This window comes from Saimiri boliviensis, chromosome 11, assembly GCF_048565385.1.
Source record: "Saimiri boliviensis isolate mSaiBol1 chromosome 11, mSaiBol1.pri, whole genome shotgun sequence".
NCBI classification, from domain to species: Eukaryota; Metazoa; Chordata; class Mammalia; order Primates; family Cebidae; genus Saimiri; species Saimiri boliviensis.
Window position 1 is genome coordinate 38,531,128 of NC_133459.1, and position 26,881 is coordinate 38,558,008.

Below are 26,881 nucleotides of genomic sequence, written 5' to 3' on the forward strand. Positions count from 1 at the left end.
TGCATCAGGGCAAAGATGGTGTCAGGGAAGGGGGCTGGAGAGTGGCCATCAGCTTGAACCGACCTGAGCCCGAGGACTCTGGGCCACCTCCTGGTTCTCGCCCTGCCTCTCTCAGCCGGAAGCCTGCAGGGCCTCAGCCCCAGCCCGCCCGGTCCTCACCGAAGATGCCCGGGAGCCGGCTGTCCTGCGGCAGCTCATTGGTTTTCTTCGGCTGCCTCCTCCTCAGTGGCCTCACTGCCCGAGGGGTGCGGACGGGATTCTGACTGACCCTGAAGAAAGTGACCATGAAAGGCTGTCGGGAGCACGGGGCCTGTTGGCCCAGCAGGCTGGCCAGGCCAGGATCCACGCTGTGCCCTGAGACAGAAAGGAGAGAGGGGTCACTCATGGGCAATGGGCCTGCAGCGGACACAGCAGGGATCTCTCTGCCGGGCCTGGGCAGGTCCAGGGGTGTGGAGGCTGAGGACCCCAGGGGCCCTGCTGAGCCTCAATTTCTACATTTGAAGCCTGGAGCCCTTGGTCCAGCCCCGGCCAGTCCACATCTCTCCTGGGGCAGATCTGGAGGAGGTGGGGGAGGGGGAGGGCCTCGGTGAGCTGCAGGTGGCGTCATTAGCGACAGCTGTGACACAGACATTTATGAAGCACTTTACGAGTTTGAAGATTTTTTCCCGCAGATCACCTCATTGGGTCCTTACAGTAACCCTGTAGCTCCTACCTCACAGGAGACGCAGAGTCCCACGGCCAGTGACTCCCAGAAGCAGTGCTCCCACCTTGGTCTGAGGACCCCAAGGCCTGTCTTCCGTTCCACACTTTCTGGGGTGTCAACATCAAATTTATGACCGAGACAGCTCGTGGCAGCATCTGCCAAGTTAGGGAGTGCTTGCTCATGCCAAGAGCAGGGCATGAACTATTTCCCTGATGCCTACAAGGGAGGCACTGGCGGAGCAGAGTCGTTGGAACCAAGTCCCAGAGCCCAGGTTTCCGCCTGCAATAGTCTCATTCCAGAGCCCAAGTTCTATACGAGGCTGGGTTTATATACAAAAAGAAAGAAAAGGCTGAAGCAGAGAGCTGACTTGGGCCTCAGCCCCAGAAGAATTGAAGCCTGTAAACGGAATTGTCCCCCACTGCCACTTCCGGACTGAGGATGCCGCTAAAAACATGGTAACTAAGCCTGGAGACGCCAATCTCACCAATAAACCTGTGCATCATCCTGTACTTGTTTGGATTTCAATAACCTTTCTATTGTAAAAGCAATTAAGAAACTTTTGAGGCCAGGCAAGGTGGCTCACGCCTTTAATCTCAGCACTTTAAGAAGATGAGGTGAGAGGATTGTTTAAACATAGGCATCTGAAACCAGCCTGGGCAACATAGTAAGACCCTGTCTCAACAAAAAAAAACAAAAGTTAGTTGGGCGTGGTGGTGAACTACCCAGGAGGCTGAGGTGGGAGGACTGCTTGAGCCTGGGAGGTTGAGGCTGCAGAGAGCTGTGACTGTGTCACCACACTCCAGCTGAGCGACAGAGTGAGATTCTGTTTCAAGAAGAAAAAAAAAAAACACGAAACTTTTTCTCATGTTCAAAGAAGTCTCCACAATAAACATTTCAAATGTGTAAAATCCCTTGGAGCAGTATACCATAATTTACTTGATATTGGCTCATGATTAGACATGTGGGTTACTTCCTGGTTTTCACAATAAAGATGGGAGTGCAATGGATCCTCTTCACTGCGTGCATGGGTGAAATTTCCTGACGCTAAGTTGCAAAAGCATGATTGCCATCTCATTTTCATGTCCCTTTAAACAGTGCCAATTGTTCAGTTTACACGAGAGCACATTTCACCGCCAAGTACAGATGTGCGTGCATATGTACACACACTCATATATGTGTCCGTATAAACACAGATGTACATATGCTTAGACATTACACATACAGATGTATTTATTCCTGCGTGGTTCTCCAGTACACCCTACAGGCCAAGGACATTGCCTGCCCCACCCTCAGTCCCACTCAAAGGTCAGCCCTGAAGCAGCTATGCCTCAGCCCCAGTGTCCCTTGGCCACTTGATTGAACAACCAGTGAATCCAGAGACCAACCTTTGACCTATAACATCACCTGCCACAGAAAAACTCGCTGGCAGGAGAGGCTCTCTCTCAGGAGCGTGGACAAGAGCTTCTGAGACGGACGCTGTGGGCTGCAAGCACTGACGGGAAGGAGGCCCAGGGAGCACTGGGCAGAGCTCGGCTCACGGTGAGTCAAGGTTAGGGGGAAGCAGCAGAATTACAAGGAACAGAGCTGGGTGCAGAGGAAAAGGCAAGTGAGGCCACAATGGGGAGAGGACAGAGCAGCCGAGTGGGGTGGCAACGGTCACCAGCCCAGGCACTGGAATGGCACTCTGCAGACTGGCTGACACATGGGGATGGCCTGGGGCCCAGGGCAGCCCTCCCGGCTGTATGTGTGGCTCTGTCCTGATTCCCTGGGGAGCCCTGGTGGCCATGGGGCCAGGGAGGCCATCAGTCCCACAGGCTTTGGTCACTATTTGCTATTGTGGGGCTGTGTTCAGGGGTCTTACGGGGGTCTCCCAGATGCAGGATAGAATATCGCATTAGATCAGTTACACTACAGACCCTCACAGAGCCCCTCTGAGCCAGGCCTGGCTTAGGTGCTGGGAACCCCTCTGTAGGTCTCACAGGCCAGGCGAGCCTGACTGGGGACCTTTGGAAGCAGCTAATCCCAGGTTCCCATTTTACAGAAGTGGAAACTAAGGCTCAGAGAGAAGTAACTTTCCAAGGTCCCAGAGCAAGGTGGGTCAGAGCCACGACTGTCATACACTTTCCCAGCACACCGCAGGGGCCCGGCTGGATGTGGCTCGGGGGAATGGGAGGCGGTGAAAGGGGACTATCAGTGGGTCTCGGTTCAGAGCTCTGCAGCTGGCAGGCCTGGATAAGCTCTCCCACCTCCACCCCTCTCCTTCCAGAGCCCAGAGCCTCCCTTCTCCACCAGCTCAGCTTTTTGCCCACCCATCTTCGGGCAGGACCCCCTGGTTCTAGCTGGCTGCAGAGAAGGCCAGGCAGTCCATGTAGGGGGCTCTCAGGATGCCCAGCTGTGGGCAGACCCCTTCCAGAAAGGCAGAGGTGGAGGCCCAGAGGGTCACTTGTCCTTTCCTAGACACCTCAGCCTTTTCCACACCATGCTGGGAAACTCTTTGACCCCCAGGGCAAATCAGGTGGTCCTCTCCAGGAGCCCCAAAAGGCACCCCACTGCCCACCCAATGACATTTCATTTCAAGCCCCCACCCCAACCATAGTCCCAAGCCCCTTTCCAACACCCCCAGGCTGTCCCCTCCATGAGCGCCAACTCTCCCTTCCCTTCTCTCCTTCCTAGGATCTGGCCTTTCCTGCAGGGCGAGGCTCCAGTGAGCCCCTTGGAAAGTCTGTCCTTGACCAGTGAGAACTTAACTGCTCTGACCACATGCCCCTATCGGCCTGGGAACCCCCAGAGCTACACTTACACAGTTCGTGCACCATGCCACGCTTGGTTGTCAACAACACACACACACACACACACACACACACACACAATCTTTTCTTCATTTTAGGTTTTGAGACTATGGATTCAGGAGGAAATGCCTCACAGCCTCTTGGGTTACAACAGAGCATCACACAAGAGGCCAGTTTGGGCCTCTGTTCCAGAGAGGAAGGTCTAAGTGACTGGTCTAGATGACACAGGAACAATTCAAATGAAGTTGAGAAAACTCATCTAGTCCCTTGGTTAGGGTTCTAGAAGTCCTGTCCTAGGCTGTAGCCTTTGGCCACACATAGAAAGAGGAAGCTTCCTGGTGGATTTCAGCACCCACAGTCTCTCCCCACTCTGTCTCCCATCACCTGGTCCCTTCCCTTGAAGATGGTCCTGCTTTCCTTCTAGGGACATCTAGAAGCTTGATATCTCATTAGTCCCAGGAGGAGAGATGTGGGAGGAGGAGGGGAGGCTGCAGGGAAACCTGATTTAACAACAAAGGTGCCAGAAGAAACATCAGGGGAGATAAAGGATAAAAACGTTCAAGAAGTACAGGCGCGGTGGCTCACACCTGTAATCCTAGCACTTTGGGAGGCTGAGGCAGGTGGCTCACTTGAGGCCCAGAGTTTGAGACCAGCCTGGCCTACATGGGGAAACGCAATCTCTACTATTGAAAATATATATACAAAAAATAGCCAGCCGTTGTGGCATATGCCTATAATCCCAGCTACTTAAGAGGCTGAGACACCAGAATTGCTTGAACCTGGGAGGCAGAGGTTGCAGTGAGCCGAGACTGTTACCACTATACTCTAGCCTAGGTAACAGAACGAGACTCTGTCTAAAAAAGAAAAGAAAAGAAATTACAATAAGTTAAGGTTAATTGGCCCAACACAGTGGCTCACGTCTGTAATTCTAGCACTTTGGGAGGCTGAGGCAGGTTGATGCTTGAGCCCAGGAGTTAGAGACCAGCCTGGGTAACATGGTGAAACTCCATTTCTACTAAAATAAACAAACAAAAAAATTAACGAGGCATTGTTAATTTTTTTAATACACAGGTGTGTGCCCATAGTCCCAGCTACTCAGGAGGCTGAGATGGGAGGATTGCTTGGGCCCAAGAGGCAGAGGTTGCAGTGAGATCACACCACTGCACTCCAACCTGAGTGACAGAGCCAGACCCTGCCTCAAAAAAGAAAAACAAATTTGTCAAGACAGCATGTCTTCAAATCACAGATTCACATCTTGGTTCGCCTATTTCTCATTGCAGTAGTAAAATGGCCTTTTCGGTGTACTCTGGGTGAAGTGATTTTCTCCTTCATCAGTTTTTATCTCCATTTCACAGTTCGAGTATGAGGGAGGCGCTTGAATGAAATCCTGCCGTGGATGCGCTCAGGCTGTGTGCACTCCACCTAAATGTCACAGAATAAAGCAGCCATCCCTCACAGCTACAGACCTGCGCCTTGCAATGCTCGAGGAACACAGAGAGGAGCTGATCTGTTTTCCTTGTGTGTTTAATTAAAGTCCCAGCTCTCTAGAGGAGCACAGTCCACCTAGGGAGGAAAATTGGAGGCCAGCAGCAAACCCCTCCCAGCGCTGGGGAAATGCATTCCTGCGGTGACCAACGTCCCCTGGGGAACCTGGTGGGGCCCCCTGAGGAGCGCACGTCCCCGCCCAGCTTCGCCTCCCTCAGGGTGCCACCTACTGCATGGGCCTGAGGTTCGGGCACACGGCGAAGTCACAGCCCGTGCTCTTTCTGATGTCATCCACAGTCAGGCCCTCCCAGAGCTCCCTCAGCGTCAGGCCTCTCTTCCTGTGCACGTCGAACACAGCCTTCTCTGTGATGATGCGGTCCACACACCGCTTCCCGGTCAGCGGCATGGTGCATTTCTCCATGATTTTGGGGGTGTTGTCCTTTGCGCAGTGCTGCATGGTGACCACCACTCTGGTCTTCTGACTGGACACCAAGTCCATGGCACCGCCCATGCCTTTCACCTTCTTGCCGGGGATCATCCAGTTGGCCAGGTCGCCGTATTTGGAAACCTGCATGGCTCCGAGCATGGTTAGGTGGAGGTGTCCCCCTCGGATCATGGCGAAGGAGTCGTCGCTGGCGAAGCAGCTGCCCCCAGGAAGCACCGTGACCGTCTGCTTGCCTGCGTTGATGAGGTCCGGATCCACCTCGTCTTGTGTGGGAAACGGGCCCAGGCCCAGGATCCCGTTCTCACTGTGAAGGTGGACGGTCATGTGGGGGCTGATGAAGTTGCTGGCCAGCAGGGGGATGCCTATGCCCAGGTTGGCGTACGTGCCGTCCTCAAATTCCAGAGCTGCGCGTCTCATGATGCGCGTCTTGGGGTCCTCTTCCTTCAGGGCGTCTGCACCTTCCTCTTTCCGGATCGTTAAGCGCTCGATTCGCTTCTCGTATTTCGGCCCCTTTATCACGCGATCTACATAAATGTTAGAGACGTGGATGTCTTCTGGGGGGAAAGTCCCCACGTCCACGATCTCTTCCACCTCCGCCGCCGTGACGTTTGCGGCTTTGCACATGGGCACGTTGAAACTGCGGGCGCTTCTCCTGAAGACCACGTTTCCCGCCCGGTCTGCCTTCCAGCCTTTCACCAGGGCGAAGTCCGCCCGGATGGTGCGCTCCAAAAGGAAGTGGTCGCCGTGGAACTCCCTCACCTCTCGGGGCTGGCTCATGACCGCCAGGTGGCCGTCCGGGGTGTAAGGAATGGGGGTGCCCCCTTCCTGGACGAGGGTCCCGTAGCCTGTGGGGGTGTAGAAGGCGGGCACCCCGGCACCCCCCGCGCGGATGCGCTCGGCCAGGGTGCCCTGGGGCGTGAGCTCCAGCTCCAGCTCGCCCGCCAGGTACTGCTTCTCGCACAGCGAGTTCTCGCCCACATAGGAGCAGACGATGCGGCGGACCTGCCTGGTGGCCAGCAGGAGGCCCAGGCCGAAGTCCTCCACGCCCACGTTGCTGCTGACCACCTTCAGGTCCTTCACGCGGGTCCTGAGCAGCGCGGCGATCAGGTTCTCGGGGATCCCGCAGAGCCCGAAGCCCCCCATCATGACGGTGGCCCCGTCAGGGATGTCCTTCACCATCTCCACTGGGTCCCTGTAGAACTTGGCGCGGCGCCGGGGGCTGGTGGTAAAGCGGCGGGCGCAGCCCTGGGACAGCGCGAGCCCTGAGCCACCGATGGGGACCCCGCGCCCGAGCGCTGAAGCCAGGAGCCGCAGCGCCGCCATGGTCGGCCGGGGTCCGAGGCCAGGACAGGCCGTGTGAGCCCCGTGTGCATCCCGGGGGGCCGTGCGTCACAGAGCAGGGAGTGCGCCCGAGCCCTGAGGCACCCCTCCCAGCCTCCAGGCCAGGCTCAGGACAGGAAGGAGGCTGCTCCCCAGCTCCGCCCTGTGGTTCCTCCCCACCCCCGCCATGGGGGCACCTGCCCGATTCCCTCCTGCCCCAGTGGAGCCTCAGACACAAACTCCATCCCCCTCCCCCCTCCCCCAGCTTCCCCAGAGACAAGTATCTACTGAGCAGGCGCTGCTGGGTGACATCTAGGGTCATGACCACCCTCACTGGGCACTCACGCTGTGCCAAGCACCCTCCTTCAATCCTGTGACAACCCGGAGAGTGGGTGCCTGAACCGCTGTAGCACACCTCACAGTGACAGCGGGGACACTATCCCTCACCTCCATCAGGAAGGGTCCCTGCTCTTAAGAGGCCCCCCTCTTGTCCTCCTCATCCCCTGCCCCCTCCACCTCCCCCCTCCAGCTCCCCCCTTCAGCTCCTCACTCCACCTGCCCCACTCCAGCTCCCCCTCCTCCTCTCCACTCCACCTCCACCACTCCAGCTCCCCCTCCACCTCCCCCCTTCACCTCCACCACTCCAGCTCCCCCCTCCACCTCCCCACTCCACCTCCACCACTCCAGCTCCCCCCTCCACCTCCCCACTCCACCTGCCCCCCTCCAGCTCCCCCGTCCACCTCCCCACTCCAGCTCCCAGCTCCAGCTCCTAGATCCAACTTGTTTGGAATTTTGCAGTTTTCTTCCCTCTGCTCAGAATCACTCCAACGCCACAGCAGTGAGCAGGCGTCTCCTCACCTGTAGAGGACCTGCCTTGTCCCTGGTTCTCTCCAGCCCCAGCCCCTGTCTCTGCTCCCCTTCCCCAGCAAAGGTTCTGGAAAGCACTGTCTCCTGCCCACACTGCCTGTCTCCCTCCACCTCCCAGTCACACCCACACTCCCCCGAGATTTGGGTCAACAACCTCTGTGTGGCAAAACCCTCGGTCACTTCTCGGTCCTTGCCTTTAGTGCCCACGGCAGGACACAAATGACAAACCCTTGCTTCTGGAAACACTTTAATCTGGCATCTAGGTCACCTCAGTCTCCAGGTGTCCTGCTCCCTCCCTGGCTGGTCCCTCTGGGCTCACTGTGGCCCCTCCTTGAGAACTCTCTGGATGCTGGAGGCCCCAGGGCTCTGGGCCAGGCCCCATCTCTTCTGCGTCACTGTCTTCCTTCCCTAGGCAACTGGTCCCGCCCCATGCTTTAAATCCACTTACATGCCAGCACTTCCCACACCTGGGTCTTCAGGCTCACCTGTCCCTGAAGTGGCATTTCCATGAGGACCAGGGATCTCAGTAACATCCCAGTGGGCACCATAATATTCCAGCCAAAAGAGACCCCTTGACCACCCACTTCAAACCTGCCCTTTATCTATCTTTCCCCAGTGCAGGCCAAAAAGAAAAATCTATTAGAAACAATGCACTGGTTCCATCCACGCATCATTCAGGCTTCCTCCCTTTCCTTCACCTCCTCGCCAGCTATAACCACGTCCTGACACTGAAATCAACCCACCTTCCTCCACCTCTACTGCTACCCACAGCCACTCGCAGAGCCCACCTGGACCACTGTGGGGTCCCCACGGGCCTCTCTGACTTCACTCTCATCCATCTCAGTCTATTCTCCCCCACTGAAGTAGGGGATTCTTTATTTTATGCATATATTCAGTAAAGTTTTAATTTTACAACAGTTGATATTACATAAAAATTTGCAAAGATAGTATAGAGGCTGAGGTGGGAGGATCGCGCGAGCCCAGGAGTTGGAGGTTACAGTGAGCTGTGATCGCGCCACGGCACTCCAGCCTGAGCAACAGAGCCAAACCCTGTCTCAAAGAAGAAAACAATAGCACAGGGAGTTCCCATACACCTGGACCCAGTTGCCCTGGGAATGTTACTATTTTACACTAGTAGGGTACCTGTCTCGTAACTAACAACCAATACTGATATTCTTATTAAGTAAATCCCATGATTGATCTGGATTTCATAACGTTTCCCTAATGCCCTTTCTCTGATCCAGGACCCCACCCAGGACCCCACATGCATTCAGCCCCTTAGGCACCTCTGGGCTCCTCCAATTTCCCAACCTTCCCATTTTTGGATGAGCTTGGCAGTTTTAAGAAGCACTTATTAGGTATTCTGTGGAAAGCCCTTCTCTTCGGGTTTGTATGATGGTTTTCTTATGGCTGGACTGGCATTTCAGGTCCAGGGATGGGGACCTCTAAGGATCAGTGGCCTTCTTGCCTTACACCCAGGGCATGTGCTAGCTCTGTGCTGGTCACTGCAGTGAGCCTTCCTTACCTGGCTAAGGCGCTGCCCTTCAGGTCCCCCACTCCCCATCCAAACCGCACTTTTGGGAAGCAAGTCACTGAGCAGCCCATGGAAGGGCTGGGGAGCTCTGCTCCACCCCAGGAGAGGGGCATCTCAGATGGCTCTCTTTCAAAACCTGAATCAGGTCCTATCGTCCTCCACTGCTATTAAATAAAATAAATGACTCTAAGAATCCCAACACCCAGGCCCTAGTTTACCTTGACTCAGAATGGCCCCTGGGAACCCGCCCTCGCCGCTGCTTCATGGTGGCCCTTTGCTGGGTTTCAAACACGCCCATCTCATGCCCACTTTGGCCTTCGCATTCCCACTGCCTGGCACAAAGGAGGCTCTCCCCAGTATCACCCTTGGAGTGAACAAGGGTATGAATCCTCATCCTGTAGAAGAGAAGACGGTCTGGAAAGCTAAGTCCTGGCCAAGGTCACCGCGGCAGGGCACCGTCGGGCTGGGCTTCAAACCCAGCCTCCTGGCCTCAGCACCTGAGCATGCAGCCACTTCCCCTCCTTCCCTTCCCAGGGCAGAAACTCCCAAGGTGGAGGCTGCTCCGTGGGAAGAACCGCCCATTTCCTGGGAAGCAGAAGGAGAGGAGAGAGCACCCCCGCCAGGCCAGACCTCGAGCCCTGGACCTCACTGACCCTCGCAGCAGGCACAGCTGGTGAGGCCGGGCACCCACGGCCACAGGAGGTCACTACTGCTGCCTGTGTTGGCAGAGAGGAGCCCCAGGAGCTGCTCCCGCAGAGCCCCCAGCCTCACCATCCTCAGTCTCCACGTAGAGGCGGAGTCCCAGGTCCTTGTGATGCTTCAGCAACCAGTGGTCACTGGCCGCTGTGATGTCCAGCACCAGCCAGCCCTCAGCCCCAGCTCCAAGCGTCTGAAGATCCAAAAAGAACAAGTCAGACTCCCTGTGGACACGAAAGAACAATTAACTGGCGGCCGGCACAGCTGCCTCTGTGTCTGCAGGGCCCGCCTGGGGGCTGTCACAGGAGCGTCTCCCACCTGGCTCTGGTCTGTGCCCCTTCTGAGCCTCATCTCACTGCCTCAGCAGAGATGTACACATGGGGAAACTGAGGCTCAGTGACCTGTCCAAGTCCCCACAGCCAGGATGGCAGGACAGGGATCTGAAGGCAGGACTGTCACTGGGTGTGGGAAGTAGAAAAGTTCCTTTTTAAAGTTTCCTTTCTTGTTAAAGAGTAAGTGTGATAATAACGTTAAGTTTAGATTGTGAGGTCAGGCTCCAGCCAACAGATTAGACACAGCAGTAAGGACGACCCCAAATGCGTAAGGGATACATTTGTGTGTTTTCCATTGTTCATTGCACTCTCATAGCAAGATGGCCAGTGAGAGTACCCTTCCTGCAGTCCAGGAAGTAAAAATTGTGTTGCTGAAATGTCGTTTGTCTCAGTGCTAATTTTTCTTTGTGGCACCGAGCATTTATTTCCAACACTGGGGCTCTTCCCACAGTGCAGGGGCCTTGGGCCAAGCACCTCTCCTGTCTTTGAGGCTCTCTTTTGGGTCCTCTGGGAAAGGCTCCATTCACCCCCACTCCCTGCTGGGCTGCCTTGACCATGAGACTATGAGTTGGGTTGGGTGGGGAGCACCCAGGCCAAGGGGAAGGCACCTGTTGAACTGCTCCTGGACCACCTGGAACATGGTGACGTGGAGGGTGCTGTTGAGCAGGTGGGTGCTGGGCACCTTGTAAATCCGGAACTCCGCGGCCGTCACGGCCTCCCCAGCCGGGATCTGGGTCAGGTCAAAGTGGAACTCCTTCCAGTGGGGCTCTTGGTGGCCCAGGGCACGGTCTCGCTCCACTAGAAGACAAAGCAGAGCTGGGCTGGCACTTGGAATGGCTCGGGCTCTGGAGTGAGCAGAGCCGGTGTGAGCCCCTGCCCCCAGCTGCCCACCGCTCAAGGTGCAGGGGGACCCAGGAAGCCTGGGTGGGGCTGGCTTCATCCTCTTCAAACGTGTGTTCCAGGCTTGGCCCCGGGGCATGGACAGGGCTGAGGGGCTGTTGCAGCCAGGCACACCCTGAGCCCTGCATCTGGCTGTGCTCAACAGGCCCCAGGCTCCACACCCCAAACTCCCATTGCGCCCCTTCTCGGCCTTGGCTGGTGTTGAGACCCACAGATGAGACAGAGGGGGGAGCTTCCAGCTAAAGACAAGATGGACATTGGACCCAAGGCAGAAAAAAAGCCCTGACCCTGCAGGGAAACATGGTAGTCAGGGACACAACTGATGGCATGTCAGGGGACATGGGCCATCCAGAGCCTGCCCACTGCCTGGATGAGAGGTGCAGCAGGGAGGGCTCAGGGCTGACAGCTGAGCTGGGCTGAGGCCTGAGTGCGAATCTGCCATGGTGTCAGGGAGGTGGGCCCTGCAGGGGCCGGTCAGCCAAGGCAGAGGGTCAGAGCAGAGGGGCCTGAGGGCAGGGCAAGCACCAGGAGACAGCAGAGGGCAGGGGACCTACGTTTCCTTTGTGGAACAAGGTGGAGGAAGAAGGAGGGAAATGTGGAAAGGAACAAGAAAAACCAGGGCAGGAGTGACAACTACCAGAGTGGCCCCGTCAGGTGCCAGGGGGGTCGAGGGTCCCACTGGGTGGTGGGGTGTGAGCAGATGGCATCTGAACTGGCTTTGAAGGGTGGGATGGGGTCCTGGTAGGTGGACAGGTGGCAGGGAGGGCACTCTAGGGAGGGGGACCTCGCATGCACAGGGGTAGAGGCGCCCACAAGTCAGCAATGTTGGGGACCGTGCGTGAGCTCGGCTGTGGCCTGCCTGCTGAGGATGCGAATCCCGGGCCAGGAGCCTGGGCTGTGCCTCTGGCCAGTGGGGAGCACAGGGGTTGGGGGCAGCAGGGGGCGGCGTGGGTGGAGGGGAATAAGAAGACACTGCGAAGGTGAGGGTAGAGGCCAGGCTGGAGGCGAGATGGGCGGCAGGGCCCTGTGGCGGGGGCTGACCTGCCAGTCAAACAAAGGAATGAAGCCCACATTTCCCCAGGTGCCCGGAAATGCCCGGGACGCTACATTTAGGGCAGCCTCACTTTAGCCTCCCGTCCCTTTTAAATTCTAGAAATCTGTGTTTCCAGAAGGCAGAGGTGGGAGCCGCCCAGTGCCTTCCGCAAAACCCAACACTGAGATTTCAGTGATATGTTTGTGAGTCTTTTTAAACATTCTCTCTGGTTACTGGGCTCAGTGACCACAGTCAGGTCTGTAAAAGCACCAGGCTGTGCGGGCTGCAGCGGATGTGGGAGCACTTCCTGTCCTCTCGGTGGGGACCTGGTCCAGCCAGGGGCATGCGAACAGCTGTGCGGGGCGGGGGATGGGGCCAGACGTGTGTGGGCAGGAGGTGATGGCCGCTCATCCCAGCCCAGGGCAGAGCGGGAATGAACCTGCCTCGTCCCACAGCACCCAAGGGTGTCTTTGAAGTCTTAGTATTTGGTCAGAATCAAGACTTTGAATTATGTTTTTCTAAAAATATGTATTATTTCACTCATCTCATAAGTTCATCATATTTAATTTGGAAATACATATATCTAGTTCTTTTTTTGTGGGGGACACATTCTTACTCTGTTGCCCAGGCAGGAGTCCAATGGTGTGATCTTGGTTCAATGCAACCTCCACCTCCTGGGTTCAAGCGATTCTCCTGCCTCAGCCTCCCCAGTAGCTGGGATTACAGGCGTCCACCACCATGCCCAGTTAATTTTTGTATTTTTAGTAGAGATGGGGTTTCACCATATTGGTCAGGCTGGTCTGGAACTCCTGACCTCAAGTGATCTGCCCACCTTGGCCTCCCAAAGTGCCAGGATTACAGGCAGGAGTCACCACGCCCTACCTAGAAATACATTTACCCAGTTCTTACTGTGTGTACAACACTGTTCTGGGCACTGAAAAACACAAAAATGAGTAAGAAGATTTTTTTCCATACTCATGGAGTTTACCATCTAATGGAAGACATAAAATATAAACAAAAAGCAATAAAATATGGGATGTAATTTCTATTGTTCTACTCCAAATGCTTTGAAGGAAACAGAAAAGGTTATGGGTTCAAGACTAACAGGTGCTTTTCATAGGGTCCTCTGTATGGCCTTTGAGAAGGGAAAAGATTAAGATCAGACATGAACATTCTCAGGCGTTGCTGATAGGAATGCTATGTAGAGGAGAAATTTGGCAATACCTAGCAAAATTACATGTGAATTTACTCTTTGGCACAAAAATCCCAAAGACATACTGGCAAAATATGAAAAGACATGTGCAGAGGGCAATTCATTGGTCACAGGAAAGACACCAACCTATACCTGGTTCCCCAGGGACCTCTAAATGTTTATTTTCTACAAAATCATAAAAGCTGCCTTACATGGGCTAATGCTGAACCAGCTTCTGTCTGGGGGAGCAGCAAATGAATTTACTTTATAAATCATCTAAACCACCTTAATGTGACTCCTGAGAAAATAAACAATCATGAATCACCAACATGTGCTGATGGAACCCTCAGCCTCCTCCTCTAGCCATTGATAAAGCAACCTCTGGACCCCACGCTTCCAGGAAAGGCCACTGTGGGCAGGAGGTGGCTTCCACTGGCCACATCTGGGGCCCTGTGCCTGCCACTCCAGCCTAGGCCTCCAGATGCCAAACCCTGCGACCTTCAGCCCGACACCAACAAGGGCCCTGGCTATTTTTGTGCCCCGGGCAATTTAGTCTCATCCAGACAACCTAAATCTGTCTTATTTCTGACCAAAAAGTGGGACTTCAAAAGACACCCTCTTCCTCCAGCTCAGAATCCTGTGGCCTGTGACCTGTCCTGCCTACCCTCAGACCCTCCCTGACCCTAAAGGGCCCACAGGAAGAATGTCCCAGGCCCTCCCTGTGCTAGCCCTGCCATCTGTCCCTTGAGTGTCTTATGCCTTCTGGCTGCAGACGCCTCCCCCAGAGTTCCTCCTGGAAGCTGCACTCCCTTGGCAGCCTGCCCCTCTCTGTCTAGCTGAGAAGCCTCTGGTCCTCAGACCCCACACAGGTCAGGCTTTTGGCCTCTCCCAGCCCCCATGCCAGGCCTTGCTATCTCTGATCCAACTGTTCCTCTGGACAGCGAGCCCTTGGAGGGCAGGGACCGAGCCACGTGTGGACATCGGAGACTCCCATGTGGCTCATCGGCCGCCGTGTTCCAGGGCCCCAGAGCAGAGCTGTCCCAGCCCTTCTTCCTGTGGGCTGCTTGTCCCCAGGACAGCGACTTCATGGTTGGCACTCACAGCCATTTGGGCTGAGTATCGCTGCCAGTCTGGGTGTGGCTGCCATGTCCCCATGTGAGTCCATCAGAAGCCACCAACATTCCCGCTGCTGTGGACCTGCCTCCTCTCCCAGCCTGGCCCCTGAGGGTGGATGGTGGCTCCCCCAGAGCTCGGGGCACATGGGCCAGGCCTGCCTGGCTGGTCCCACAGGCAGCAAAGGCGGGAAGGGAGACCCCATTTCAGACCCGAAACAAGGCCCAGGCCCCACCGCCTCTGCAGGCCAAGGGAGGGCAGGACCCATGACCTGTTGGTTCTGCGTCCTGAAGAGGCTTCTCCCACCCAGAAATCTCAGCACCACCTCGAGGTGGCCCAGGGCTCCATGTCGAGGTATTTCCAGCCGGGTCTCATCACTGGCTTGTTTCAAGGGCTGTTTCCATATATGGTACTGCTCTCATAATTACCGGTCCGGCCTCAGACGACTCTGGACCCCAAATTAAAAGGGAACACCCACACACGCCACCACATCAAGCCTGCCAAGGCCAAGAATAGATCCCAGGAGATGTGAGCAAGAAAGATGCAATTCCTCCAGTTAAATCCCAGGAAAGAACTGAACTGTGGGAATTTTCCGGAAAGATGGTGACACATCCTCTCTTGCCTGTGGGGAAGAGGCTCTGGGAGGAGGGGGGCTGGGTGAACCTCCCCACTCTGTGCCTCACCCTGCAGGAGCCCCCATCAGCAGGCAGGGGGTAGGCACGTTCTTTGGTCAGAGCTGGAAAGGCCTTCAGGCAACCTTGCAGAGGTGGGGAAACTGAGGCCGAGGAGGGGCAGAGGGTTTCCAGGGTCACATGTCAGATTGGAGGCCTGTGATGTGGATGTTCACACTTGGGGCCAATGTGAAACGAGCGACCCCAGAGTTAATGGGAAATACCGGGATGGGGGTCACCCGCCAACAAGGCCCTCCTGTCAACAGACACCCGAGAATGCCCGTGAAGCCACCTTCCTCCAGGCAGGGCCCAGCGGGGACTTGGGGTCCCAGAGGAGGGCCCAGGGAGCTGCGGCACCCATCATCGGCCCCACACAGACAGAGAGGACGGCCCTGCTCTGTCCCACCCGCCCAGGCCCAGGCTCCTCCTGGCTCTCCGTGCTCCCTGCCTCCAGCTGGGCTCCTCTTTCCCTCAACTTCCTGCCACGGGGTGAGGGTGGGGGCAGGGAAGAGTCAGACTTGGTCCTTATTCTCAGGTTGTTCCGGGGTGGCTGGGGAGTAGGAGAAAGAGGGGCTAGGTGTGCCCCTGGATCGCACAGGCAGAAAGCGACTGGAATCCTGAGAGAAGTGCACCCAATGCAGGACAAGCGCTCCTGTCAAGGTCACGGTCATGGTCACGTATGATGCCTTGGAAGAAGGAGGCAGAGAAAACTTTCCTTGAAAACATATTTAAGAGGGGAACTCTGAGGAACAGAACTGGAAGAAAGTCGAGTAGGGAAAGGCTGAGAGGTGGGAGATGCTGTGCCAGGTGGCACTTTTTAAGCACTGACCCGTGTGTCAGGCACCACACTGCACACATGCTGTACAGCCTTCCTGTTCATGCTAACCTGACAGTGTTAGTTATCTGTTGCTGTGTAACTCATTATGCAAACATAGAAGTTTAAAACAACATACACGTGTTATTGCACATTGTTCTTAGGGCTAAGAATCCAGGAACTTAGCTGGGTTGGTCCGGATCAGGGTCTCTCATGAGGTCACAGGCAAGCTGTCAGCTAGGGTTTCTGTCTGGGAAGACTTAGCTGGGGCTCACAGATCCACTTCTTTTCACTTCTTTTGTCGCCCAGGTTGCAATGCAATGGCGTGATCTTGGCTCACTGCAACCTCTGCCTCCTGGGTTCAAGCAATTCTCCTGCCTCAGCCTCCCGAGTAGCTGGGACTATGGGCTAATTTTTGTATCTTTAGTAGAGACGGGGTTTCACTGTGTTAGCCAGGATGGCCTCAATCTTCTGACCTCATGATTTGCTTGCCTTAGCCTCCCAAAGTGCTGGGATTACAGGCGTGAGCCACCACACCCAACCTGGATCCACTTCTAAGCTCTGTCTTTAGCTGCTTACCATGTGGCTCTCTCCACAGGGATGCTCACCTCACGACTTCCCCGAGAACGAGGCACCCGAGATTAGAAGTCACAGTCTTTTATAGACTAATCCTGTCAGGGACCTATCACCACTAGTGTCATATGTCACAGTTGGTCACACAGATCAGCACTGGCACCGCATCGGAGGGGTCACAGAACTCTGTGCATCCCAGGAGGTGGCACCATTGAGGGCCATGGTAAAGGTGACACCGTGACAACTCTGTGGGGGACATTATTCATCCCAGGTTAGAGATGAGAACACTAAAGATCGGGACGTTAACTGATTTGCACAAGGCCACAACTGGAAGCACTAAGGGTGGGATTCGGGGCTAAGCATGTCTGAACTACAAAGTCTATGTTCGTTTATCCTCATCCACAGCCTCGCCAAGCTGCAGATGAGTCAAGGGAACGCCAAGTGGTGCAACTGACTAAGAACGCTGAGCTCTGAATGCCAGGCTGGGGAAATGTGAATTCCATTCTGGCTTGAAGGGACACATGGAAGGTCCTGAGCAGGAAAAGCCATGATGGGATTTTTACTTCAGGAACTGGTGTTTCAAGAACACACAAGAGGCCAGGCACGGTGGCTCACGCCTGTAATCTCAGCACTTTGGGAGGCCAAGGTAGGTGGATAGCTTGAGCCCAGGAGTTTAAGACCAGCCTTGGCAACATCATGAGACCTTGACTCTAAAAAAAATGTTTAAAAATTAGCTGGGCATGATGGTGGGCACCTATAGTCCCCAGATACTTGGGAGGCCGAGGTGAAGGATCACTTGAGCCCAGGAGGCTGAGGCTGCAGCAAGCTATGATCGCACCACTGCACTACAGCCTGGGTGACACAGCAAGACTCCATCTCCAGCCGGGAGCCATGCTGCCTCTCCTTTAGCCTTGTTTGTCTCCCAAAAAACGAGAGAGGGATCTTGTTGGTCTCCACTGTTGAACCCTCTTGCTCGTGTTTGCTGAGTGGGTGAACAGACATTTCTCCCATTTGGGGATCATTTATATTGAGCTGCCTTTGGGCCTCACTTTCCCAATAAATGAGCAGACTTTGGGTTGGGCTGTGCTTTTATTAGCTCCCAAGACAAACAGGAAAGAGAATAGTACACAGTCGGTTTACAGCAGTGCTCACTAAGGAGTGCCCACAAACTGCTCTTAAAGCCCTGAATGAGTCAACTTTCTCCATACCTAAGTCTTGCAGCCTTCAACTTCCCCAGAACCCTGACGTGTGGAGGGTACAGGACTGTTCAGAAGGAATGGCTGCTGCTCAAGATAGAGCCAGCAGTTCAAGGAAATACTAACCAACTTCTGTTTCTGGTCTTGCCATTAATCAGTCGGCCTTGGGCTAAAAACAAATAAAGCTGACATTTATTAAGCACTGACCAGCCACTGTTTTCATAATTTTACACATATTAACTGAGTTAATACTCCTAATTGCCCAATGAGGTAGCTCTCCCATTTTACAGATGAGGAAACTGGGGCTCAGAGCATTAAATAAATTGAGCTACAATCACATAAATTGTATCTTAGGTTGGGCTCTCTGGGCAACAGACACTAGTCGGAAAGTTTACTGGGGAAACTGGAAAGTTTACTGCTTTTTGTAGTGAATGAAGGCAGCAAGTTTTGGACACAACCACAGCAAAGGCCTCAGACAACTGCAACCAAATGGGGAGCTCTGGGGCTGGCGGCCCTTCAGAGCTGTCTCTCCTTAAGGCAAGGGGGCTGGGCATTGATACTGCTATAGACCAGTTGTTGGATGTGGGGTATCCCCAGGGATGGTGCCTAACCTCGGGCAGCTTCTTTGAGCGCGGTCAATTAATACCTAGAGAAGGGCTTGGCGCCGTGGCTTATGCCTATAATCTCAGCACTTTGGGAGGCCGAGGCAAGTGGATCACCTGAGGTCAGGAGTTCAAGACCCGCCTGACCGATATGGTGAAACCCCATCTCAACTAAAAATACAAAATTAGCCAGGTGTGGTGGCGGGCACCTGTAATCACAGCTACTCAGGAGGCTGAGGCAGGAGAATTGCTTGAATCCAAGGAGTCAGAGGTTGCAGGGAGCTGAGATTGCGCTATTCAAATCCAGCATGAGCGAACAAAGCAAAACTCCATCTGAAAAAAGAAAAAAAAAAAAAATACCTAGAGAAGGAATCCCCTGTGAGCTGTTAGCAGCTGTCACTCCAGGTAGCTGGGGCCATGAGCGACTGAAGAGAAGTTCTGAGAAGCCCCCAACAGCATCCACTACAAAGAGGCCTGGGTGGAATGGGGATCTTTCCAGGCAGCCTGGTCAGATCCCAAGCTATGCTTTTTACTACCCTGCTCTAGGTCCCTAAGTAAATGACTGGGGGGTGGGGCATAATCCTGCAGGCCCTTCCCTCGCAATACCCACTGCCACTTACTGAGAAGTGCCAGACACTTGCTAAGTTGTTTTGCTTTGTTTTTTTGATGTGGAGTCTCAGTCCTGTTGCCCAGGCTGGAGTGCAATGGTTCAATCTCAGCTCACTGCAACCTCGGCCTCCTGGGTTCAAGCGATTCTCCTGCCTCAGCCTCCCAAGTAGCTGGGACTACAGGCATGCACCACCACACTGGGTAATTTTTGTATTTTCGGTAGAGACAGGGTTTTACCATGTTGACCAGTCTGGTCTTGAACTCCTGACCTCAGGTAATCCACTGCCTCAGCCTCCCAAAGTGATGGGAATACAGCTGTGAGCCACCTTGCCCAGCCGGATATTTGCTAAGTTTTCACATGCCTTAACCTATTTAATCATGGTACTGTGATATGGGCATTATTATTATTATTATTATTATTATTATTATTATTTAGACAGAGTCTTGCTCTATCTCCCAGGCAACCTCCATCTGGTTCTAGCAATTCTCCCACCTTAGCCTCCCGAGTAGCCAGGACTACTGGCACATGCCACCATGCTTGGCTAATTTTTTTGTATTTTTAGTAGAGACAGGGTTTCACCATGTTGGCCATGCTGGTCTCGAACTCCTGACCTCAAGTGATCCACCTGCCTCAGCCTCCCAAAGTGTTGGGATTACAGGTGCACATCACCGTGCCTGGCCGGATACAGGCATTATCCCAGTTTTAAAGATGAGGAAACTGAGATGCCGAGACTTTAAATGACCTGTTCAACAGCTCATAGCTCTCAAGCAGTACACCCAAAATTGAAAGTTGGTGAGCCCCACTCCAGAGTCACCTAACACCTCAGGGCCTACGCTCCTACAGCTGTGATCCACCTTTCATTTCTGCTCCTGTGGGTCTGCGCATCCAGGAACTAGACATTCTTTGAGACTCAGCTTCCTCCTGTGAGTGAGGGCAGTCATAGTCATTTACTCCAGGGGTGAGAAAACACTGCAGAGGTGGGAGGGATCTGTCACTAGGGATCCACAGGGTGCAACATTCTTCTCCTTCTTCTTTTTTTTAAAGATGGGTTTTCACCATGTTGGTCAGGCTGGTCTTGAACTCCCGACCTCAGGTGATCCACCCACCTTGGCCTCCAAAGTGCTTGGATCACAGGTGTGAGCCACCACGCCCAGCCCAGGGTGCAACATTCTGGTGGCCAGACAGAACTTTCAACTCTCAGAAGAACAAATGCCTTTAGGCATATGGTAAGATGGAGAATATTTATTGTTAAACGAAAAACAAAGTTACAAAACAGTGAGCATTAATGTATCATGCAGTTAAAAAAAAGAAAGAAAAGAAAATGCTGGGCACAGTGGTTCACGCCTGTAATCCCAGCACTTTGGGAGGCTGAGGCAGGAGGGTCAGTTGAGGCCAGGAGTTTGACCCAGACTGGACAATACAGTGAGATCCCGTCTCTACAAAAGATTTAAAGCAATGAGTTGGGCATGGTGGTGCACACTTGTAGTTCTAGCCATTTAGGAGGCTGAGGTGAGAAGGTTGCTTGAGCCCAGGAGTTCACAGTTACAGTGAGCTATGATCATGCCACTGCATTCCAGCCTGGGTCACAAAGCAAGACCCTGTCTCTGAAAATAGTAATGATACACAAATGTTAACATTTGCATTGATAAAATATCAAGGCTGGTTGGGGGTATGGAGTGCTACACTAAAGGATTAAAACACTGATATTCTCTGTGGTACAGAGAGGACTACTTGGAGCTTTCATATGTTTCTGAATATATGGTCTGAGCTTTCTATAATGAAATTCTATAATTAATTTATGATTTGAATGTTCGAAAAGGAACATGCGTTAGTCCTATAAATCCTAAAACAAACATATTTTGTAAGCAGTGGTTTCAGCTTGCATCACAGGTTCCCATTCAACACAGTCCATTTAAGCAGCACACACTGCATTTACCGGTGGACCAGGCCCTGGGCTGTGTGAAGAGGCAGCTGCTATTTTGGAGAAGGGCAGAGGATGTGGAGGCAGGGAGATAACCCGCTGTGTGGCCCCACCTACCTGCTCTGAGCCTCTCTTTCCTCTCAAACACAGATGTGACAGCATTTGTGAGATGCCAATGAAGGAACAGACGGGGAGGTTCTGGGCATGTGGGCATTGCTGGGCATCGTCTCACACGAGCCCAGAACAGCTCCATAAGATGACTATCTCCATTTTACAGAGGAGAAACCTGAGGCTTGGGGAGGTGGACTGGAAAGCCCAGATCACACTGAGATCAGGTGTCAGTGTCAGGATGCAAATGCTGGGTGTGTGAGTCTCAGGTCAGACACCCCCAACTTAGCCCTGTCTGTCCTGCCATTTGTTCAGCCCCTCCTGTTTCCAGATGGGGCGTCGCTGTCTAGCACACCCGACAGTTACCTTTTGGGATCATGTATGTGTTTCTCCCACCACAAAGCTGTCTCCCTGAGGGCAGGTACTTTACTTTTTTCATAGCTATATCCCCAGCAACTAGAACTGTGCCTGGCCCACGGTAGGTGCTACATAGCTATTTGTTGATTGAATGAATGAATGGATGGGAATATGAAAGAAGTCCCTAGTAAAGAACCAAAGGAAGTGGCCCTGGGGAGATGGTAACACCCTTCCAGGTCACATGGCTGGCAAGGGCAGAGCAGGACCCGGGCCAGGTCCTGAATTCCCACTCAGTCCTGCTTCTCCCAAACCCAGAAGGCTCAGTTCATCAACACTCGTGTCCACGACCACCAGAGACCATGGGAACAAATCTGTCTGGTGCAGGAAGGGATCAGGATGAAAGAGAAGCTGCCTGCATTCTGATCTTGGCTGGACTTCTGCCTGCTAGTCCTGCTTATGCCTCAGTTTCTCAATCTGGAACATGGGCACCTGCCTCTCTGCTGATGTGGGCGGAGGAGGATTCGGGAGGAATGCGCAGAGGTGGTCCTTCCTGCCATCCCTCCTCCCTCAGGAGGGGCCGGGCCGGCCTGAGACACTGGGGCCAGGGCATGGGCGGTGTTGTGAGAAGACGCCTCTGCCACAGAGCCGCAGGGTCAGGGGTGGGAGGCACCTTGCCTTTCTGATGCCATCACTGTAGAATGGACAAGAAAGCAGAGGCCCAGGGAAGGGAAGGGCCGCGGCCCAGGACACGCAGGACTTAATGGTGGGCCCAGGCAGCACAAGAACCTGGGTCCTGCCTCCCAGATCAGGGCTCTCCCCTCCCTGAGCACAGAGAGACCAGGGACAGAATCCATCTGCTCCGTCACTGTCCTGCCCAAGAGAGCCCAGGTCTACAGGCTGATATGGACAACAGGCCAGGCAGGGCCCCGGCTCTGCCCCCAGCCCTGGCCTCCCAATGCAGGCTCTGAACATCAGGACGCAGGCTTGACTTCCTAAAGCACCGGCTTTGCACAGAGGCCTGAGCCATGGTGGGAGCCTGTGACAGCCCCACTCTCTGGGTCCCACAGGCTGCCATCAACAGTTGGGGCCTAGGGGTACCACACCTGGCTTTTCAGGAGCCAGATGAGGCTGATAGGAGAGATGGAGCAGGAAGGAGCAGGTGTGGGAGCCTGGGTGTGGGCAGTGACACCCCAGCGACCCTGCTATTAGATCCCGTGGTGGCCTCTGGGGCCACCGACCTTCAGGGGCCTCCAAACACGGAGAGCATCCTGGTATGTGTCTACCCCCACCCTGCCACAGCCTCAGTAGTTGCCAGTTAAAGCTACTCTGAGAGAATTCCACTAGTGCAATTAGCACATCAGAATAAAGAAGGCCCTTCTGACAGCTGGCTGTGCCCACCCACAGCCTGGGCTTCCACTAACAACGACCTGCCTGTTAATCCCGCAGTCCTGGAGGGCCCGGGTCTTAATGAAACACGCAGAGCTGATGTGGGAAGAGGCTGGGCTTTGGAATCCACAGCTGTGGATTCACCCCAGATGTGCTGTGTGGCCCTGGGCTGGCCATTTAACCTCCCTGAGCCCATGGGCTGGCAAACAGTCTCACATGAATGAAATGAGGAATCCTAAGCCTGTGAAAGTTCACGTGCTAGTTTTCATTCTAAAAACAGGTTCACGTGCTAATTTTCATTCTAAAAAAAAGCCACACCTTTTGTCTGGCTTTTAGAATCCGTTTCTAGGTTTCACATGTGTACAAGACGTGTGGAGATGTTCCTGTCACCTCGGAACCAGGTCATGGCTGGGAGGGCCTGGGGCCAGCAGAGGCCAGGTCCAGGTTCACCATCTGAGGGGAGAGGAACAGGCTTTCTACTCCTCCCCCTCTATCAACCAATCACACAACAACCTTGAGGACAGATCACCAGGCACCTCATTTTCCAAGGAGCAACCAAGGCTCAGAGAGGGTGAGGAACTTCCCTAACATCACACAGCAGGACTAGCCCCTGCCCAATTCATAGCACACCCCCCACCAGGCTGTGCATGCCTTGACCCAGGGGATGCCAGGGGAGGTAGGATGTGGGCTGGGTGATGACTCATTCTGATGGGCGGCTCCTGAGGGGACATTCTTGGGCGACTCCATCCACAAGTCTTCTTGGTCCTGTGCCCAGGGCCAGCCTGTCCTGATGACAGAGCCCCAGCCCCAGTTTCACAGATGGTCTCCTCTGTCCCACGTCCCCACCCTGTCCTCTAACTAGGAAGGTGGCATCCAGATCCCATGGGCCAGAGTCCTGTGCCTGGCACTGGGCGCTCAGTGATGGTGGATGGCTGCCTCCTGCTGCCTGACCCCCACCTCAGCCCACCACCAGCTCTGGGTGGCGGGGAGCAGAGGCTCAACCACGCCCTCTTCTGCCCTAGTGTAGGAAGCAAATGGCTGAGGGCCCCACAAAACCTGCTGCTGCTCAGTGCTCTGGGTTATTTGGACCAGACTCCTCAGAAAGCTCTCTGCACCCTGAAAACCTGACCTGACAACAGAAATGTCATCTCTTTGAGCACTGGATGGACAGTCAGGCTTCCTGGGTCTGTCCTGGCTCAGCCCCATAGAGGCTGTGCTATCCTAGGCATGGCACTGCCTCTCTGAGTCTCACTGTCCTCATCTGGGAGATGGGGATGCAGATCCTGGCTGTTACCAGGGTAGCTGTGAGGATGGAGAATGAAAGATGCTGTCGGTGGAGGGAGGCTGGAGACACCGGCAGGGACCTTCTCCCTGCTCTCAGCCCCACAGCTCCCCCACCTCGGGCTGAGCTGTTGTCCTTAGCTCCCCACAGCCCGGCTTGTCACTTGCCACAGACAGGAGGCAAGGCAGATGGGGGACCTGACCAACAGTCGCTACACGACCACAGACCAAAGAGTTTAGCACTGCAAAAAAAATCTCTGAGCTTTTAAGGACTAAATAGCTCCAGGGTTTGATAGAAGATGTTGGCAGACAGGAAAAGCCAGGCTTTGCCTGGGAGAACAAAGTGGGTCCAGCTGCCCACTGGGCCATCCCACAGGCCCAGACACTCACCCCACGCCAGGCCACGTCCCAGAGGCTGGGCCCAGGGTGACAAGGCCACAGTCCCTGCCCCACCGAGCTGGGTCTGCTCCTTTCCCAGCCGCTCCCCTGACAGCCGCACCCCACCCAGGCTCCGCACAGGGAAGAGCCTGCTGTGGACTCAGGGCACCGGGTCAGCTCTGGTCACTCTGATGATGTGACCACAGGTTTCCACGCTGAACTTTGGCCCTCTCCTCAGTACTGCCCTTATCACAGTGACAGCATCCTGGCCTTGTTTACTCACCTGTCTCCCCAGGACCAGGCTGTCTTCCCCGGGCTGCCCAGGTGGGCAAGACCATCACCTGATTCTTACTGCCTTCACCTGGGTGCGTTTGGGGCCGGTGAAGGCAGGGTGAAGGACTCCTCTGGGAGTCCACAGTTCCCCCCACCCCGCTCCTGACCACCCCGCAGCCCAGAGTGCCCCAGGACCCTTAGACCTTCCCTGGCCACGGCGGTCGCACTCCCCTGGGGGTCGCGTCCACCGCCTGTGACTCCCGGTTCGGCCAGGGCCCAGCACCGCCCGCGGACGCACGCACTCTCCCCTGCAGCCAGCTCACTCCGAGGGTCCCCGCGGAGCGCGGGCGGCCGCACTCACCCATGTTGACGAAGCTCATGACCAGGTCGGCGCGGCCCAGGCGCCGCTCCGGGGGCGCGCCGTCCTCGTCGCCGTCGCTGGCCATGGCGTGGTACAGGTCCAGCATGAAGAGCGGCGCGGACGCCGGCAGCCGGGAAGCGGCGGGTGGCGCGCGGGGCCGGGGCCGCCCGGGCAGCCCGAGCACAGCCAGGATCTCGCGCTGAACGTCCCGGCGCTCGCGGGCGCCCAGACGCCGCTGGGAACAGCCGGGAGGGAGTCGTGGGCCGGGGCCGCCCCCGCTCAGCGCGCACAGCGCCAGGCCCAAGAGCCAGAGCGGGCGGGGGCGCGCGGCCATGGTGGGCCGGGGGTGCTCAGCGGGCGCGCATCGGCTCCGCGGCCGCCCCTGGGCCCGGGGACGCCCCGACGGCGAGCGGGGTGCTGGGCTCGGCGGTCAGTGGGACCCGGCGGGCGGCGTCTGCAGACTCAGCGCGGTCCCCGGAGCGCCTCCCGCGCGGCACCTGCCCAGGCTCCCGGCCGAGCGGACGCGGACGCCAGCGCCTCGAGGCCGGGGCTACTCCGCTGGCTGGGACTGTCCGCCAATCCGTCTGTTGCCGCCGTGCCCGCCTGTCCGGCTGTGGCCGCGGTCCGTGCAGCGCAGGGGCGACGCGCGACGGGCGAGCTCAGGCAGCGACCCGGGCGGTGAGATTCCCGCGAGTCCCTGCCCCGGCCCAGCCGTCGGTGCCGCCCGCCCCCCCCCGGCCCGACCAATGGGGGCGCGGGGGCGGGGCCAGGGCGCGGAGGCCACGCCCGCGAGGGGACCAGTGGCGGCGGCCCGTGTCGCGGGTGGGGCGACCACGAGGTGCGACCTGGGCGTGGCAGGTGGGCGGCCCCGGCGAGGGGTCCGCAGCAAGGGCGTCAGCGAGATCAGGGCCGTCGTGGCTCTGATCGCGGGCCTCGGAGCAGAGATCCTAGGGCTGCGGCGCCGTCCCGGGAAAGCAGGACCCGAGTCCAGGTCCCGCCAGTGGTGACACCCGGCCGCCCCGCCGTGGTATGCGGAGGTCGCTGTGGACTCCAGGAGCTGCCTTCACCTTGCCCCATACGCGCCCAGGAGTAAAAATCAGATGATGTCCTTGCCCACCTGAGCTGCCCCAAGAAGACAGCCTGGTCCTGGGGAGACAGATGAGTAAACAGAAGCTGGGATGCTGCCACAGCCCTGGAGGGCCGGGCGGTGCCAGCCAAGCCCCGAGGATGGGGCACGTTCCTCTGCCTGCAGCAGCCGGCCCTAGTTCTGGCCACTGAGGCCCCTCGCCGCCTCTCGGTGCTTTCGCCGCGGCCCCTGCGTGCGCTGCTGCGGGCATCTACTTCCCGCTCCCCCCACCTGGCTCCCGCATGCACCGGGCAGCCCCCGAGGCGGGCCGCCCCCGCCAGCACTCGCTGCATGTCCTGCGCCCCCGGTACTGATCCAGCTTCGCGGAGGAGACTTGGCCTCCTGCCTCCAGCCGGGCCAGGAGCTCTGGGGCCCTTCCCGAGCACCCAGGAGCCACCCGTCCACATCTTCTCAGCGCCACAGCCCCCGTGCAGACCTGGCAGGAGGATCCCCGCGGAAACGCCTGGACTGACTCAGCCCCTTTCTGCACACCCTGCTCTTCCCTGGGCGCGCTCTCACTTTATTTATTCATGTGTGGTTCAGGCGCTGCGGAAGGGGAAGGCACCTAGTCTGCCGGGAGAAGGCTGCTGGAGTTGACCTGGAGCGCCAGGAAAGGTCAGTGGAGGAAAGTGCTCCAGGCAGAGGGAAGAGCTTGTGCCAAGGCCCTGAAACCCCGGGCCGGGGAGCCTAATAATGGCAGGTAACAGTCAGCACTTGCCACGCGCCAAGGGATGTTCTGAGTGCGTGTCCCATGTCATTTCTGTGATGCTCGCATATTGTTAGGGGATACATACCATTGGAACCTCCTCTTTTAA

General features: G+C 55.9%; 2 protein-coding genes across 4 annotated transcripts in view; both read right to left on the reverse strand.

Moving 5' to 3' along the window:
- Positions 1-25,333, reverse strand: part of BMP8B (bone morphogenetic protein 8b) — a 32,795-nt gene extending 7,462 nt beyond the window's left edge. For 2 of the 3 annotated variants that reach the window (XM_074380588.1, XM_074380587.1), the window contains exons 1-4: positions 24,941-25,274; positions 10,780-10,969; positions 9,915-10,063; positions 160-354 (exon numbers count right to left, since the gene is read on the reverse strand). In XM_074380588.1, the coding sequence (XP_074236689.1) occupies positions 160-354; positions 9,915-10,063; positions 10,780-10,969; positions 24,941-25,274 (868 nt within the window). Of the gene's footprint in view, positions 1-159; positions 355-9,914; positions 10,064-10,779; positions 10,970-24,940 lie in introns of all 3 variants that reach the window. The other variant, XM_039474507.2, reaches the window with a different exon arrangement.
- On the reverse strand, positions 4,543-6,745 carry OXCT2 (3-oxoacid CoA-transferase 2). The gene has a single exon (XM_039473568.2). It carries the CDS (start codon positions 6,743-6,745, stop codon positions 5,204-5,206), a length of 1,542 nt encoding a protein of 513 aa, XP_039329502.2. The 3' UTR covers positions 4,543-5,203.
- Positions 25,334-26,881: the final 1,548 nt, after the last annotated feature.